The sequence below is a fragment of the Nematolebias whitei genome, chromosome 21 (genome assembly GCF_014905685.2).
Source record: "Nematolebias whitei isolate Nwh7 chromosome 21, NemWhi1, whole genome shotgun sequence".
NCBI classification, from domain to species: Eukaryota; Metazoa; Chordata; class Actinopteri; order Cyprinodontiformes; family Rivulidae; genus Nematolebias; species Nematolebias whitei.
In genome coordinates this window covers 18,431,517-18,450,976 of record NC_056518.1, presented here as the reverse complement: position 1 = coordinate 18,450,976, position 19,460 = coordinate 18,431,517, and the positions used below count along the sequence as shown (strand labels likewise).

General features: G+C 39.9%; 1 protein-coding gene across 1 annotated transcript in view; it reads right to left on the bottom strand.

Moving 5' to 3' along the window:
• Window positions 1-17,735, bottom strand: part of LOC119427394 (latent-transforming growth factor beta-binding protein 2) — a 90,211-nt gene extending 72,476 nt beyond the window's left edge. Inside the window, exons 1-4 of the mRNA XM_037695001.1 lie at window positions 17,481-17,735; window positions 17,377-17,441; window positions 14,559-14,632; window positions 898-1,162 (exon numbers count right to left, since the gene is read on the bottom strand). Of these exons, the coding sequence (XP_037550929.1) occupies window positions 898-1,162; window positions 14,559-14,632; window positions 17,377-17,441; window positions 17,481-17,735 (659 nt within the window). The remainder of the gene's footprint in view (window positions 1-897; window positions 1,163-14,558; window positions 14,633-17,376; window positions 17,442-17,480) is intronic.
• Between the last annotated feature and the right edge of the window lie 1,725 nt (window positions 17,736-19,460).

Sequence of the window (19,460 nt, the reverse complement as noted above, 5' to 3'; positions counted from 1 at the left end):
TTTTTTTTATTTTTTTAGCTCAGTTTAAGTGTAGAAACATTGTGAAGTGTTTCAATGAACTTATCATCATCGCTCAATTTTTTTTTTTTATATATATATATATATATATATATATATATATATATAATTAGCAAGAGAAGAGCCATAAATGTCAGCCATAAATGAAAATGTTTCTGTGGTTTGGTAGAGAGAAATTACTAAAATGACAAACTGAGTACCCAAATAAATTGTGGCACTTGAACCAACTGTGCGCAAGCTAGAAAAGCACTGGGCACGAGTACAAAACAGAGAACAACTTGACAAGATAAGTTTGAACTTTGTAGTTATAATAATCCATCAAAATGCTCCAAGACACAATTATTCTCTCTAAATGTCCTTGATCAAGAATATGGGTTTAGCCACAATAAAGTCATTAATCAAACTAAAATGGTATTTCTATGAGTCTGGATCTGAAGCAGTCAGAAATTCAAGCCAAGAAACTATTATGCCCGTCTGATTAGCAGGCTTTGGAGAAATTGCTGAATGCACTGAAAGAAATCTTTGTTTGAGCAGTTATTAGTTGGATACGTCATGGTTAATCCAGAAAATAAAAAAAAACAGACTGAAAAAGTCAAACTTAACAAAAATAAAAATATATAATCTTCCCTCTTTGTTATTATAATAACTATGGGTTGTTCTGTCTATGTCTATGTCTAACTATTCTGTCTGAAAAGATCTTCTCAAAATGTTCTGAAATTTTAACAACTCAATCTTTGTTACTTGAAAGCAGCAAAGGATTCTTTGGTTTTCACTAAATATTTGATTTACTTAAAGAGTATTAAAGATTTAATATATGAACTTAACTGCCTGGTTAGATACAACTAAAATCTTCTTTCTGGACGTAATAAAAAGACTTACGCCGTCTGGACAGGTGGTTTGGTGGTCTCAGGTCGCAGCGTCTGGGCCTTGCTGGTGTCACTGGACTGTCTCTCTGCTGGCCGTTTCTGGTCTCTCAGAAAAGGGTTGGTGCCTGGTTCAACGCGCCTCAGAGTGCCCCGCTCACGGATGTACACCTGTTCCAGGGCCACCTCTTCACAGCGGGGCCCCTGGAAGCCTGAGCGACACACACATGTATGCGGTCGGCTGCAGGAGCCACGGTTCAGACATGGGGGCTGGCAGTCAGCTGAGGAGAGAGCACAGAGAGAAACCAAGTTTTCAGCAGGTCACATTAAAGCATGCCCCCTCCAACCCTTGTGTACAGAAAAGCTGTAGTAGAAATGGTTGTTCCTGATTTCAACAATGGGGTTCACTCTGAACTTAATCAGTCAAGAGGCCATTAGTTTCACTTCCTAACCATTTTGCTACTTTTCATTTAGCTGAGAACCAGTGGGTGCCTTCATGTTCAATTACCGGTGAGTATTAAACTGCCCTGTTTGGCCACTTACATTAAACCTATATCTCAGTTCTGCTTGAGGTAAATGCTGGTATTTTCCACACAGTTAATGTAGTTACGTAACATCAAAAATCCAACACAGGCAGAGTTAAAGAGTCATAAAAGTAAATAGGCTTTTTTTTTTTAAGAGTATGGGAAAAACAGAGAATAGCTAACAGGTAATTACAGTTATGTCATGTAGAGGTCTTTATTTCAGAAACAAAGTAAAATAGATGAGGCCTAAGCCCCTTTGACACATGCTTTCCCTTAATGTGGTGGCAATTATTGGAGTAATATTTGATCCTGAAAAAGTCTGAAAGATTTTGAATTGTTTTACTGTACTTAAAAAATAAATGCACACTGAACGTGCAGGTGGGACCATCTGCGAGGTCTTTCTGCTTAATGCACCTCCAACACGAGTGTGTGAATAAAATCCCCCAAGAGAATTTAACTGTGGTGTTCTTTAAGCCTGCCTCAGAACCTGCCATCCCACTCCAGTCAGTTCAAATACAAAATGACACTGTGGCATGCATTTTTAAGAAACCAAGCTGTTCTTGTGACACAAATGAGTGTAGCAGGCAGGACTTAAGGATTTGTGACACTGTCCTTAAACAGTAGATTAGGCCACTGGTCTGTGGTGGCTAAAGCAAACAGCAGTGCTCTGTCAACAGCTAAGGAATGCTATTGACACAGATGCTGTGAACACTGACAGATCGCAGGCAGGAATGCCGCCGCAGCTCGTGCTGGCAGTCAAAAAGGTTGCTAGCACCAGTCTACCTGCTGCACACTTCCTGTTATTGTGATGCCGCCCAGACTCTGAACACATTGTTTCCTGAAATGTACAGCAAGCAAACACCATACCCAGAGGATGTTATTCTTCATCACATGCTTAAAACTAACAGAAGGATGCATGACAAGTGTCGTGCAACAACTGACTATTAGTTCCAAAGGGATGAGTCCAAAATATACAGGCAGAATTTGATTCTGACTTTTATTTTTGTCAAGTGTTCCTGCGACCCAAAAGAGGAAGAAGCAGGTAAAAGATGATGGATGGTTGGATGGATGGATGGATGGATGGATGGTTGGATGGATGGATGGATTTGCAATTAAAACGTCTTCTTTGTAGATATCCAGATTGATGAGGAGGAAAAATGGATGAAGTAGACAAATTCACTAAAGTATTGCTTTTAAAAAATGTTGTAAGCTCATTCATTCAGGTAGATAACAACAAAAAGGTTAAATTGTGTCATCTGGACCAGTTTCTGGACCACTTGATAGCTGGACATGGGCACCAGTGACCCCCGCGACTCAAAAAAGAAGAAGAGTGTAAAGATACTGGATGGATGAACGGATGGATGGGTTGCCAGGGTAGCAGCTTGAGCCACACATCTCTTTCCATAGCCACCTCTTCCCAGGAGGATTCTGAGGCATTCCCAAGCCAAGAGAGGGACGTGGTCTCTCTAACATCTCCCTCCCCGGGGTCTCTTCCCAGTTGGATTTGCTCAGAAAACCTGTTTGGACTCAGTTCAAGCCCTAGGGAGGCGTCCAGGGCGCATCTTTACCAGAGATACCCAAAGCAGCTCAACTGGTTCACCTCCATGTGGAAGAACAACAATTCCTCCACATGGAGGTAATAAACACCTTAGTGGAGCAGAGGTTAGAGAAGGTGGGTCTGTGATCGGAGGATCGTCGGTTCAAGCCCCGGTACCGACAACATCAAAAATGTGGGTGGGGTAGGGGAAGCGCCCACACCTGTCGCCACCCTCATTCGCCCCACTCTGGGCCCATGAGCAAGGCCCTTAACCCCCATCTGCTCCCTAAACGGGTCTCGAAAATGAGTTCTCGTGGCTCAGTGAGACTACCTGTATAAATAAAGTGTAAATGAAAAAAATGAAAACAATTTTGAAGAATCAAACACGTTTAAATAGTGGTTGTGTATTGTATAACTTGGTACATGATTCAAATTTTCCATTATGGGATAAAAACAGGGATAGCCTGAGTTCTATTTGGCAATAAGTGAAAAAAGAAAAGCTCATCTATGAAGTATGGGCTGCCTGAATGCTGCCGTTTTCTCCGGACTCTGCTCAAGCTCAAGTGTACGATGGACTGTTGTGATCAAACAGGTCACAGATTCCAGTGGCGTTGTGTGAAAAGAAGACAACTCAATTATGTGTGCAAATAAATTCCTCAAATAAAACTATCCAAACTGAGACCAGACAAGAAACTGTACAGGACTGCTTCACACTGGCATGTATTTAATGACCCGTTTTTTAGCTGTGAAGTCCAGAATTGATGGCAGACAAACATGTCGCCTTTGCTGATAACAAAGTAGACAGGTCAGTGACTCTAGACTTGACATTTGCCCCACATGAAGCTTGCATGGCCACGGCATACAATGTCACTGCCAATCTGCGCTGTCTCTGGGCCCTGCCTCTGGGCTGTTGAACACATTGTCGCAGTAATTGCTGTCGTGCAGATTTGTCTTGCACATCATTAAAACTAATTGCCTCGCATTCCATCTATTTCAAAAATATGCGCAGCAATTATTACTTTGCGAGAGTAATGATAAAATGAGAATCCATCTGAAATAAAAGAGGAAAAATGGCAAACATTCCTGGCATTGCCACTTCAGCCTTAATTATGACTGAGCCAGACCGGCCAAGGTTTTGGAGTTTGAGTCCACATCCAGTCATCTGAAAAGAGGAGACTATTAGACTGAAGCTTCGAGTTTTCCACGCGTAAAAATGCTGATGCAGAAAAAAGAAATGGAAAGGCTTGTCCGGTGGGGATTTCTTAAATATCCATAACTTCCGAAAACCTCCAATTTTAAATTATATTTTAAACCTATGTCTATTTGAGGCTTTTTATATGACAAATTGGCATGAACAAAACTAGCACTCAACAGTAAAAACTCAAAACTTCTGTAAGACGATACTTCTAAAATGACAAACACAACTTAAGGAAACAGAACAGACATGAAGAACCCACCCTGTCTTGCTGCAGAGTGGGACTGATTAAATCTAGAACAAAGACATCAGACTTCCTTAATGAAGACAAAACTGCAGCTCAGACGGTATTTTTAAAACTGGATATAACAATGTTGCGAATTATAGCTGGAAAAACTCGAGTTCAACATTTAGCCACCGTCATCTTACTGTTTTTATTTTTGAACAAGAGCATGCAGCTGAAAAGGGATACTGGATAATAATTTTGAACCAAAATATAAATCTACAAGGTTTCATATTCATTTCATTACAGAAATCTTTCAAAATGACCACCAGGACGCTGACACGAAGAAGTGATTTGAGGCACGGTTTCAACTGGTTGAGCAGGCGCCTCTTGTACAGAGACAGAAACCCTCATCACAGCCAGGCCTGGGTCCATTCCAGACCAGTCTGGCCTTTCGAAGCACAACATTCCCCTTTCTCTGCCTGCTTTCCTGTCTCTCTCCCACTGCCAAATTAAAGCACCCAAAAGAAGTGCATCTAACTAATAACAGCATGTATTGATGGAAAACAATTGTGCAATCGATGTGTTTAAAAATGTAATATGTAGAATCCTAAAACATTTTGAAAGGCAACACCTAGTAGGCATTAGTGATATTTAACTTTTACATTCTGGCTTTACTTTAGATAATGAGTGACTAGATCTAACTTTTAGTCTTTGAACTACATTCATTCAACCTTTATTTATGCAGGTTAATCTCATAGAATCATGAGGAGTCATTTACTGTACAAGAGAGAACTGTTTTAAACAAAAACCACAGATGAGGTACTGTACACAGCAACAAACATTCATATAAAAGCATATAAAATGACAAGTAAATAAAAGAAGTGATTAAAAAAAAAACATTCAAGCTGTGTAAATTACTAAAAACAGGAACATGTCTGCAATAATTTTTACCATGAACTCAGTTGTTTAAAATCCCATAGGGAGGCCAAAGTCGACAACTTCAAATATTTTTCCAAGGTGTTCCAGGTTACAGGAGTGGAGTAAGAGAATGTCCTTTTGCCAGATTTGGTCCACACTGAGGGGCCACTGCAGGTAATGATGTCTTGGGAGTGCACGCTGTAGCTGCACTGACGAAGTGACATGTACATGCAAGCATCAGCTGAGTTGTGGGGCCAAATCTCTCTAAATATAGCAAATACATACATTGAACAATAACACAGTAACACAGCAGTGTATACTGTAGCACACGTGAAGACTAAGAACAAAGTTGATAAATCATAGTTTGATTATAATGGTAAATGGGCTGTACTTAAATAGCACCTTTCTATCTTATAAGATACTCAAAGCACTTTCCACTACAATCTGTGTCTGTGACTCTACTGGATCTATACAAAGAATGCATGCATGGTCTCAGTTTAGCTTTTAAAAAGTGCAATAATGCATCCTGTGACCAGTTTTTGTGTAGGAATCTACATTTTAAGACAAGAAGGGACTGAGTTTCATCAAAGTAATGTAGATGAACAGCAATTTGGTTTGTGTCATTGACGAGAGGAGCACTTCAGGCTGCAGAAAAACACACATCATAAAAGTTTATGTAAGTTTATGTGTTGAGCAGCATTATGCAGAACAACATGACACCTAAAAGGTAAATACAAATGTTCATCTAATGTTTGACTAGGGGTTAAATAAATGCTTTAAAAATACATTACAGGTGATTATTATTGTCAGACATTCAGGTGATGACTCAGATGTTGTTTGCTTTTATTAAGGCAACCCTGGCAAATTTATTGAAGCCGGTATGTTGCTATAAGAATTTCTCCAGAGAGTTAAAGTTGTCTCATGTGAGCTTAAGTTTGTGCTTTTAATTAAGACACAGGACTCTAATTTCATACTTGTGCTTGTTTCCAGTCCATTACAATCCACCTGAGATTTGCTTTCCCCTCTCTCTGACTCAAAGTAATACAACCCATTAAACCTTTACAGTCCCTTCATTGAGCAGGGGGCAATTTGAAACCAAAATCTGACATAATTCAAACATGTCGAGAAGTCTCCTCACTTTGCAAAAGTCAACAGTGCTCCCAAATGTATGCCGACTTTTCTGAAAATTATATTGATAATGAAAACATAATCACACGGATCTTGGAAAGGACTCTCCACAGACTGAGAGCATAATTAGGAGATTTAGAGGCTGGAAGCTGCTCTGAAGATTAGAGTTTAGTCAAATATGGCAAAAGGCTTGACTAAAGGCTCTTTCAAACCTGTGGTGCTAAGGGACAGGGAGTTGATATAAAATATAAAATATCATGGGAAATTAAGCGGCTTACTTGTGATTTGCTGTTGACGTGTGACCTACAGTGCAGGTGGATGGCAATAAAGAGGTCTGGAAAAATACTGCAGAAACTTTGCACAAAAATGTACTAAACATCAACAGATATGAGTACAACTTTTATGACGGAGTACTCTGTCTGGCAGACCTCCTGTGATGAGAGCAGGAACTTGTTTTTAGGGCTCACCAAAGAACCTGACAGATCTCATGAAGGAGGTCAAGTGTTCAGGACGGTGGGAGGCAAAGTGGTGAGACGAGGCTAAGAATTCACCTCTCATCCACAATCAATGTCCACTGAGGAACTGGGAATTGGTTTATTGAGCAGTTAATACAATTGCTCCGCAACGCTAATCATTTTAAGCGAGAGTAAATCGTTTTGCAACATGTGATTTCCACATGGTGAGTGGAAGTGCTAACATTTCACACTTTTGAAGCAATAACTTTGCTGTTGACATAGCTGGGAGCTTTTATAAATAAAAAAAACCTCAGAAACAAAATTCAGTTGTTTTTCTTATCAAAGACATAAAAAAGTACAATTTCTCTGAGTCTTAACATGGTAGTTCCTCAGATTAAAGTATCTCTGTCACTGATGCACATTTCTCAACATCGGTTTTTCAGCCCAAACAAGAGGTTAGACTGCTTATGAGAATATTTTTGATAACCTACATCTGACCCATGACATGGTGAACATTATTTTTAGTCTTTTTTCAATTGTGCCAATACCCGTTCCTTCATAATTGGAACATTCAGCCTCTAATGGGCCACATGCTGGTGCGATCTGTGAATAAAATTCGAGTTTGGGAAAGAGTGCGCCAAAAGACTTATAAAGCTGACTCTGAGACGTGATGCTCGTCAAAAAACCCACAAATCCCATCTTCCTTGTGGGGGATAGTGGGGATGTCACATCCCAACAGTTTCCATATGGTCTTAAAGCAGAAGCTGATATATGGTTGGCTACAAACTACCAACAGAAGCCTTGTGTGCTACAGAAGGAAATATGTTTTTTCAGAATGTTTTTGTAAATATATCAAACTTCCTTTTTAGAGTTTTGATTTTGTCACACTAAAATGCCAATAATAATAATAATAAAAAAAGTGAATACCAGCTGCAGATAAATAATTGTCCACAGCCTAAACAGAAGCATTTACAGAAAAAAGCTAAAAAAAAAAAACAACAACAAAAAAAACCAGAAGCTTTAAAGCAAGGTGTAGATATTAAATCCTACCTCATTGTCAACACACCTTTGTCAGCAGTAGCAATTAGAAAACTATGTGGGACCTCAAAGCAGGCACCAGTTGCAACCTTCAAACAGGCCAAGCAGCTGGAGTGGAGAAAGCAGCACTCCTGGTTTGAGGAGGCAAACTCAGACGAGCTGTCCAACACCTACACTGATGACAGGGTTTAAGACGAAAGAGTGTGTATTGATTACAGGACCTGTCCAACGGGCTATAACTCACGACATGGCAGCCATAGGAGTGTCTGAACTGTAAACTGTGCATCCTCTACAAATCTACGCAGGACGTTTAAAAGCCAAGGAGGACTCTGGGGCTGCCTGTAGCAGGAATTTCATCTGCAGCTTAATGACCTCACCGGAATCTTTTATTCTTGCAAAACATAGAACGCTGCTACGTTCACTTGGTTCTCCAACCCAAAGTTCAAACATCTTAATTAACACCTTTTTTTTTTAAACCCAATTTTTACTCGCATGCATGCAATTTGCATGAATGAAGAACAAAAAAATTGTTGCCGCAATACAAAGTTTTTGATGCAGAAAATAAGTTAAACAGCTTAGTCAACATGTTTATGTTCTATAAAGTACATTAGAGAGGATGACAAAAAGTCAGCTGAAGACTTGAAGCATCTATAAGATGGTGAACCTAAATATTTGGGTGCTGTTGTGGAGGTCAGAAAACGTTCACACATGTTACATCCCTGATCCACTTCCAGCTGGCTCCCACATGTAACAACACAATGGGCATTAACCCTTAAACTCTCACCAGGATGTACACAGACAAATTAAAAAATACTTATTAAACTGCCCGTCTGAATGGATTTTTCTCCATGTCTACACTAAGTTGAATTTTCACAAATCAAAAAACTGTTCCTGGCATGATTCTGTACATGAAGTTATTTACTATTTAACTTAAAGGGCACAGAAGTATTTATTTACTGCTAACTTACTGTGCATCACTGTTTGAGAACCACAAAATCAGTAAACGAGAAGTAAATGTAATTAAAAATCAGGATACCTTGAAGAAATGCATGTTGTTTCCTTTGATGGCAACATTTTAGAAAAAATCTTTATTTTAATTGTGGGTGAGAGAGTGAATGGTTATTTGTCTCGTTTGTTTCAATGTGTCCCTGTGATGGACTGGAGAACAGTCCAGGGTGTCCCCCGCCTCTTGCCCAGTGAAAGCTGGACATGGGCACCAGCGACCCCCGCGATCCGAAAAGGAAGCAGGTAAAGATAATGGATGGATGGAGTTTATAGGACTTGGAATATATCTATAAAATATCTGTATTCATTGCAGTTCTAGCAGTCCTTTGTGTTATCACTAAGATGATGAATTTTCTACATGCAGTAACCCAAACCTAGCTAAAGAGTTACGTTTTTACAAGCAGGTAACTAATAATTTCTCAACTGCTAAACTGCAGAGTGGTGAAGGCTGCACACAAGTCTGTTGGAGTCGGCCTCCCCACTATCACAGACATCTACACCTCCAGATGTAGTAAGAGGGCCACCTGCATCATGAAGGACCCCACTCACCCAGCACACACACTTTTGCCCCACTCCCCCCAGGCAGGACGTTGAGGAGCATTAAGTGTATATATTAGACTGAGGAACAGCTTCTACCCTGAGGCTGTTAGACTCATGATATAATCACTGTAATGTCACTTTGATTGATGATATGTGCTGCTGATTATCCATGCTGCTGATCACATGCTGCTGATTATTTCATGCTGTTGTGTTCATTCGTACTCATCTACTCACACAGACTCATGCTCGTGCTGCTGTTTGGAGTATTTTTTTTTTTTTTGCACTATTAGTGTTTAGCATAGTTCTTAGATCTTTATTTACAATTTCTTTTTACAATTTATAGTTTTGCTATTGTTGGTTGTAACTGGGACCCTGTGTACACAATGTTGTTCCACCTCATGTACCACATGTGATGCAAATTATAATAAAACCTACTTGAACTTGAACTTAAAGTTTGCCTTCCCTTATTGTGAAGTGTTACTACTTTAGCATTTTTTGTTCAATCATTTTACTGTGCTGATGTGGTATTTCTGAAAATAAACATTTTCTTTAAGGACAATAATTGAGCTTTCTCAAAGTTTAGTCTCAGCGGTGTTCAAAAAGCAAACTTTTAATTCTTATCAGCTGAGTTAACATCTTAACATGACTTATGGACTTCTTTTCTGTAACGCATTAAATCAGCTCCAGCAACAGCAAAATATAATGAAATTGAAAAAAAAACCAGTACAAGCAGCATTTGCTTGTAAAGGCAGAAAATGTTACCTTGTGATTGCGAAGGTATGCAAGAGATGGACTGACCTTTCTGCTTGAGAAATTATGTTAGAGTTGAGACGGGGCTGTGAACAGCACAGCGGGCCAAAGAAAACTGGAAGGCAATAAAAAAATCTTCTCCACTGCCTTTCATTCTGTACATGACCAGCAACATAAGAGACAAAACAACTTCATTCTTCTTTTAGATTGATGCACCTTTTATCTGCACTTTTTAACGGAGTTCAAATCACGGTCCATCTGTGAGCTTTTAATGGGGGGGAAGTCCCACTGTTGGCAGTATTTACAATATGTTGCCATATGTTGCACATGAAAACTTTGTAGTGTATAATGTGTTCATGTCAGGTCTTTTACTTATTTCTGGTAATCTTTTATGTTTATTGTTAGGCGTATTGGTTATTTTCTTTAATTAGTTCAGTTCCTTTGTGTCTTTTTCCTCTGTCTGTTTTTTTTTTTTTCAGTAAGTTTCTGTTTTCTGTCCACTCTTCACCTGTTCCCTGTTACCATTAAGCCACTTGTCTCCAATCTCCTCATCTCCAGTTCTTTGAGTCTCCTGGTCGTCACACAGCCTGGCATTGTGCTTTATGCCCCATCCTGTTCACCTCTGTGTTGCTTTGAGTTTTGTTATTTTGTATCATTTTCTGCCACATTAGACTTTTTTTTTATTTGTAGTACAGTGTTTCAATGTTTTAGTTTTTATTTGAGCTCCTTGTGTTGGTCAGCTCTCTCCATCTTTCCTTCAAACCATGACAGGTAAAGTTATTCTGGTGCAGAATCCACAAGTTAACGAAAGCCAGTTCCAGTTTTTAATATAGATATCCCATTCTGTATATCACCCTATAAGTTCACTCTGTTGTGAGGTAAACCATGTCATTAATTACATTAATAATGAAAGTAAAAATGCATCACTACAAGTCCACCTGGCATCATTATGGTTAGAATAAAGCTAATTCAAACAAAAGTAGATGATTAATAACCTAATAAAGAAGAAAATCTAGTTGTTTCATGTCAGGAATCTGATTTTTACGTTTATCCGCCAAGACAAACTTGAACTGGATGGAGCAGCGATCTGAAGTGAGCAGAAACACGATCCACCACTTCTAGTCCAAATGTTCAAAATAAAAATCAGTTCAAACGCAAGATGTAAAGATTTGTGACTCGAGCTCATTTGCTTTAGGTCAAAGTCACAGGCTTTGTTTCCAGGCAGCCCAAGTCAAAACGACTCATGCGATCCCCGAGCTAAATTTGTGGGTAGAAGTGGGATTCAGAACATGGGGATACTGTAATTTGATCATTTGGCCAGATCACCCACAGCTAATGCTGCTCTGACTGAAACCCCTATTTAAAAGTTCAAAGAAGGAATTTGTTATAGGCAGATACAAATGAGAAAAGATACAATTTAAATCTCTTTTGGGGTTGCAAAGGATTTAAAACTCCCTAACTAGTGTTTTCCTCTGCAAGAATGTTGTAAAGCAGAACCTCAAAACAGCAATCAACACGCAGGTACAATACAGTCCATATAATTAAAGGTTACGGTATTTACCATCAAACTCCCACTCTAATTCCATAAATGAGTAAGAAATTATTTTGGAAACAGTCAATTCCAATACTTTCTGTCCAATGAAACTAAATTTAATGGTCCTAAACCAACATTGACAATTACTGTTTAGGCACGGGTGTATTTCTTGTCTGAACCGAGAGTTACAGCCACTGGCAAATACGTGTTTAAACTGACAGAGACAATTAGAAACTTTTGTTGCCAAGTGTTTCTTCAAAATGAGGTTTTCAGTGTGCGATATGCAATTTTACATGAAGCCGTGCGCACAGAAGTGTATTTTTTATGAACATATAAAAGCACGTAGGCCCTGAATGGAAAAAAAGCGCTCCAGTTCCTGTCATGTGTTTGCTCTGAGCTAAACTCGGTTGCATAAGGAGGTATTGTTAGCATTCTAGAAACCAAATCCAAGACTACAGCTGAAGCTTTGGATTTTAGACATTACATCAACCCCGTTCGGCAGGAAGCTCCTAAAACAGCACAGCTATGTTTTCACTTGCGCTCACAGGCGACAGGTTTGTTTCTTTTCTTTGCCCCCTCTCTGAACGTGTTTTCTCAAACTGCCGAAAATATCCTAAAGAAGCGGTCTGGGACTGAGGCGTGGACGGACTAAAGATGGCCTGAACTGGTTTTCCACTACTAAAGTCTTCAACATGGGGTCTTTCTGTCCCTAATCCAGTCTGAAGCCTTTGGGTTGGCACCTTGCCGGCCGTGGAGCTTTTTTCAGCTGACGATAACACGGCTTCCAGTCAAACCTTGGTGAGGGCCAAGCTGTAAGGGGCTCCAGATGGTTAAACAGACCCCTGGCCTGCTCAAATACAATGCCTTGTTTAACATGAACACGTTAATCTGAACCTGCTCCTTTATGGTGGATTAAATTAACTCTTTTTTTTTACTTTAGGTAAAAGTGCCTCTTCAGTAGCTGTAATTTACACCTTTCTAAGTGCAATGGAGTGAGTGGAAAAAAAAGAAAGTCGGGGGCAGATCTAATAAGAAGACGGTTAGCTCGATGTGTAATAGGCCGGCAAAAATGTGTGTAAAGTGTTTGCATGTGTGAAGGAGGGAAATAATTATCAGAGGGAACAGAGAAAACAGTAAACAAGTTTTTTTTGTTGTTTTTTTAAAGGACATCTTTTCTGCTGCTTGATCAGTGTGTAGGTTTTATTAAAGATAACAACAAAATCCAACTATAGCGTTCATAACACTAAGTAAGCTCTACTGTATGTTAAAACAGAATTAATATATTTGGCTGTATCCACGGTTTATCTCCTTTATTCAGTCATTATTTTGGCAGTTAGTAAAACCAGCGCTGCTGTGGTCATATAAAAATAAGCGGTTACACTTATAATTATAGGCTGGTGTCAAAATAAACAGAGCCAGTTTCCTGTCTGTTGGTAATTTCCAAGCAAAAAAAATAAATAAAAAAATCCTACATGAAAAGAAAAGGAAAACAAAGGCTGATGAATGGGACCAGAGGGGAAATAACGCTGTAGAAAAACGTGCATAGGGCAATTCCTTTTGACAGGACAGTATCAGGACCTGTGTGTTTTTAGTCTGTGTGCACAAGAATCTCAGCTGTCAAAGTTTAGTAGTGAAATTAAACTTATATGCATGTCTGATGTGATGTAGGACTTCACAAATACATGGCTGTGCTTACAAAAAAAAGGAAGTTTGGCTAAATTTTTATACTAAGATTTTGTGCAAGGATGTCAAGTAGTTGTGCTCAACTCTCAGGTACAACCATGCCAAATTTTAGTGCAACATCTGTAAAAGTTGACTGAATTATAGCCATTTTGTTTATTCTAAAATCAGTTGGCTGTGGTGGCCATCTTGAATTGGATTGCCTTCAAATGGTAATCATTTGTAGAAGCATATCCAATAAATATTTCCTTCAAGATGCATTACATTCCATCCACTAGTTTGTGAGATATTTTGCTAACAGACAGACAAAGTTGACTCCAAGTAGTTAATAATCTTAACAGATAACAAAGATCTTGCACAATTTTTCAGCACTTTAAATGTGTGTTGTGGGTCAGTTTAGTCTCCTACCACATCAAATTTGAGGTAAATATCTGTAAAATTCACAGCTTTAGTCATTTGTGTTGTTTTTATAAGCTGGCTGTGAAGTCAGCATTAGACATGCATTCAATACTTACTTTCTGCAAGTTTCATTAAAATCTATTCAGTGGTTCATGAAATAGTCTGTTAACAGACACACACAAACACACAGAGACACAGACACAAACCAAATCATCTGCTTTGCCTTTCGGCGGCAGACAATAAGAACAACTTTCTTTTTTTCCAGGCTGTATTATTGCCCGCTCTGCTGATGACAAGATCTCGTACATTTCCATGTGCCCAGAAACTTGAGACACCAAATAATCAACGTTTTAAAAATATAGGAAAAAATGATGATGTGTATGACTGAGTCAGCGTTAATGTGCAGGGGAGAGCAGGAAAAAAAGGTTTGTTTAGTTTGATTGGAGACGTGGAAGCAGATTTTTACTAAGTTTTGAGAAAAACAATATTTTACATCATTTACATGTCTTTACTAAAGCACATAAAGCGTGCATTGAAACTGGACTTAGAAATGGTTATTGTAAAAGCAAACATTATTGCAGAGGTTCATTATCCAAGATGATAAAACAGTCAAAACGAGACCTATTAGGAATCAATCTAAGCATTGATTGCAAGAAAGTTGTACATTTACGTCGTGATGACGAGAAAAAGCAAATATTATTATCTGCTGTCATGTTAAAGTGCACATGCAGTATGAAATCTTACTTACGTTTTATGCAGCGATTGGTTCCTGGTGCCAACGCCCAACCAGAGCAGCACTGGTGACCTCCACAGACGTTAGGCCTGAGTGAGGAACCAAATGCACAATCATTTATTAGACACAAACCAACTTCAACCACCTCGTTGTGGTGCATTTTAAAACTGTTGCATAACAACAAAGTTCTCTTTCAAAAGTCTAATCTTTCTGATGTGGCTTTTCTGTGAAGATGAACACCTTTGAGATTATCTCTAATAGCATGTTATTTGATAAACGCTTCAGGGCGGGTCGCAAATCTCTGTCTTAACGTGGACCAACAAACTTCTCATTCCATTTTGCAAGAATCCAGAGCGAATACAAATGCAAAGTAATTTAAGCCTTAATGGGATTAGGTGAGACACAAGAGACATAAAAAAACACATCTTGCATCTTCTATAAACCATGCAGCAAATGAGAGATAAGTTAAAAACATCTAAAACAGGATTATTTGCCCTCTTTATTCTGCACTTGATGTCCGGGCATTTTTATTTTATTTTATTTTTTGCCATGAGACAGATTAAAAAAGGCACCAGACCACAAACGAATCCAGATCCATGGCCAGTCTTTTCATGAGATATTACAGTAAGTGGATCTCTGACTCATGGTGATTTGAGAAGATAACAGGGATTGACTCATTGACCTCAGACGGATTGCAATTATGCTGCGAGTGTTACTGAGGCGTCACGCGGATAGCCTCCAGTCGTTTAGACCTTTTGGCAGGCTTCATGTTGTCATAAATCAAGCGCATCAGGCCAGGCTCGTGCCAAAGACGTCAGTCATCGCGTTACAAATTCATCAGGGGATTTGTGTCTGTAATGGAGATGTTAATACAACAAGACCTTGCTCCAGGTAAACATGTTTTTCTTGAACATTTTGAAGTGGAAGCAACCTTTTTTTTTTTTTTCCACAGAAAGCAGAAGTCATACTGAGTCATATCAAGATGTAAAGAAGCGTTAAGTACACCCGGCTCTGCCAGGGGCTGGAGATACTGTAAGTATGAGTGCTGAGAGGGAATTCCAAGAGGAAATGTGTCAAACGTTCACTAACAAGTAGCAGATGATTCATTTGAAAGAGAAAAAAAAAGTTAAAATCACCAGGCAGGCTGCTAATGCGCCGTTAGATTTATGCAACACTTCTTTTACGGCTCTTTAGAACTAAAAGACGTCTATTCATTCAATACTGAGCCATGTTTTTCAGCAAGGCTTTCACTGCAAGCTGCAATAAAGCATGGTGAATCTAATGAAGGCACCTATTTACTGCATGGTGCTTTAAATAGCAGCATGTTGTGGTAAATTGAATCTGAGGAGGTTTAGATGTGTTGTTTTTAATGTTGGGTGGATTGTGAGTGGCTGCACAAAATAGATTTAGTGTTGGATATATATTTTGTGATTTATATGAGATTTTAGATGGTTTTTTTTTTTTATTTTTTTTTTTTAGAAAATGTTACCACTTGTGGCACAGTGGTGAAGTTGTTAGAGCTGCTGCCTCTCAACAAGAAGGTGGTCCCGGTCCAAATCCCAGCCAGGGGCCTTTCTGGGTGGAGTTTGCATGTTCTCTCCGTGCATGCGTGGGTTTTCTCCGGGTACTCCGGTTTCCTCCCACGGAGCAAAAACATGCATGTTAGGCTGATTGGTAACTCTAAATTGTCTCTAGGTGTGTGAGAGAGAGTCAATGGTGTTTGTCTCTGTGGTTCTGTGATGGACTGGAGACCAGTCCAGGGTGTCCCTCACCTCTTGCACAGTGATAGCTGGATATGACACCAGTGACCCCCGTGACCCGAAAAGGAAGAAGTGGGTAAGGATGGATGGATGGATGGATGGATAGATGGATGGATAGATGGATGGATGGATGGATGGATGGATGGATGGATGGATGGATGGATGGAAATGTTTCCTGAAAAGCATTACGACTAAGGCAAACCGTTGATCATTTTGGAGAGTTCAAGCCACAAATTGGAGTTTATTTACCATTAGTGCTGTTGTTTTTGGTGTTTGTTAGGGTTTACAACAAGAAATCATGCATGGTGTGCATGTCTGTGCAACCTAATCAGCCGCTTCCCTCTGTTTATTGTGGAACAAAATCATAAATTGTCCAGATAATCAATTTATTCGCAGTAAAAATCTCAGTTTGACCCACATATTTATACAGACGATGAGCCTTAAAAATCCCTCTGATTGTTCTGTAAATATTCACCCTCTCCTGCCGATGAATCCTTGTCCCTTCGAAACAAACAGAAGTGGATACAGAAGGCTTCATTTAACAAGAAGAGCTTTTTTTTATGGAAACAACCCATCATCATTTTTTTAAATAGAGGAAAAAACAGACACAGGTGTTTCTGATTACCCATGTCCACAAATCAAAGCCATTTATTGCCACGATCTTAAAAGGGTCACAGAAGATGCAGCAGTCTTAAACAAACGATCTCATACAATTTAAATTATTATACTGTGATGTGATCATTTCATGTCCTGCCATGACCCTCGCAGCAAAACTCCCAGCATGCATTATTAGAGGTCACATTCAGCTGAAAGATGCATCTATCTGGATGACAATTTAATAGTATTTACAGAGTACTTTGTGGCTCTTGTTACATCATCCATTGGTTTTCCTTACAGGAAGAGAGATTCTGCTGAAGTGGGCGACCCGCCACATTACAGTAAACCACATGGGCTCGTGTTGGCTGAAGGAAAATGGGTCACACAAATTCCTCTGAAACTGCTGCTGGAGTGGAGGTACACGGAAAAGTTTGATTTACAAATTAAGAGGTGAAACGTATAGAGTTGTTGCTTACCCTGCAAGTCGCCTTGTTCCTGCAGCGCTGGCTCTGCCGCTCTGCCTGCGGCTCGCTGCGCTCCTCTGCGGCGCGGCGGCGCGCTCCGTGCGGGAGGCGCCCGCAGCCTGAGCCGATGCTCTGGATGATGCGTGCCTGCCTCGGTCCGCTTGAGCTGCTGCTCCCCTGGGCGCGCGGACCAGAGCTCCAGGAGGAGAAGCCTCTCCGGATGGTTCCGAGGGCGCATCGCTCCGTGATCCTCCTGACGACGCAGTGATCTCCCGGTGCACCTGGCCCGCACCCTCCTTCTTCCCACCTGTTGCCTCTCCGACCCACACGAGCGCCACAGTCAATAAAACAGCAAACCCCGCGCGTCTCATTTTGGTTCAAGTTTACAAAGGTACAGAAGAAGGCACTAAATTATGATAAAATGTTACAAAAATAAAATACAAGCGAGAATCAGAGCAGCAGCATCCTCTTCCAGCTGACTGGACAGCTTTTCATTATGTCCAGGTAAGACTTGGGCAGCTGTCTTCAGGTTGTCAAATCAGCACCTAACTATCCAACATGAAGAGAAATAAAAAGATTTTCTCCTTCCGGCGCAGAAATAAAAAATAAAAAATAAAAACATATATGTTTAAGCAAACATCATTCCATCTGTTTAAGTGTTTGACAGAAGTGGCGCAAAAAGAGCGGCTGCTGAAGCTGCGCACTGTGAGAGTTTAAACCGTGCTCCCATGAATATCACCTCCTCCTTGGATCTGAAGTCACTGGGAAATTTTGGAGGGATTGCATGCGCTTTGCAAGAAGTAACACCCCCTTGTGTTGCTTCCACACACAGGTCCATGTGGCCACACTCTGCCAAGTTACATGCTCATTTTTCTGCTTTTTTTTAACAGAACTTCTTTATGGGTTTTTTTTTTTTTTGGGGGGGGGGGGGGGCTGATTATGGATGCAGCTGCGTTGATCATTTTATATTTGGGCTGACAAACTATTACACTGTCATAAAATTTAAGACTGCCACAACTTCCAGATGTTTTCCTGGGAGAGTTTACATTTCTGATTGATGCAATAATCTACAAACATGCAGCACCACTTTTAGAGAGCTCATAAAAAAAAAAAAAAAAGCTTTGTTTTTTAAAGCCCTGCACATAAAGTCTACTGTATTCTGGAAGCTCACAAACTCACAAACCCTAACTGAAACCTTGGAAAACTAACCACGTTATGTAACAGAGCCCTTTCCCATCCCCTCGCATGCATGCTGCATCATCAGTTTCCCTCTGACTGTCTGGAATCAACACATTTCTCTTCTCCCATAAGATCTTTACAGAACCCAAAGACAGTTGGCACACGCCGTTCATTTAGCCCACAGAATGCATGACTTTCTCTCTCATGAGTGCTCCCTAAGCACCATTACCTACCACTCACAGAACTCCCGTCCAAAATATAATGAGTACCGTATCCCGGCCATTTATGCTCTTCCACGTAATAACTCCCAGAGCAAAAAAGGCTACAGCCTCTGAAAATTGCTTTTCAACAGAGAAACCTTACATTTTAAAACATATTTTTCTCAGCTTTGTTGTTGAGGTTTGAGCTGATAATATATCTTCTCTAATGAGAGGAAGTAGTTTGAGTTTATCTCGTGATCAGTAGCTTTGTATCATCCCTCAGCCCATGCCTGGTGCTGATGATGGTCAGCATCCTTCAGGGGGATGAGGACATGTGCAGATTTCTTCAATGATGTAGCCACAGCTCAAGTGAAAAGTTTCTTGTTTAATTTTGTGCTTTTATCTTGAACAACTGCTCATACAATACAACATCTTCAAGGTCATTAAGGTAAATGGTAAATGGACTGCACTTACATAGCACCTTTCTATCTTATGAAGATACTCAAAGTGCTGTTTACCCATTCATACAGCACTCTACTACATCTGTACAAAGAATAATCAGCGCTTTATCACATCCATACACCGATGGGACACACATCGGAGACAATGAGGGATTCAGTGTCTTGCCCAGGGACACTTCGGCATGTGACTGCTGGTGGAATCGAACCCCCAACTCTTGCATTGGAGGATGACTGCTCTAACCTCTCAGCCACAGCT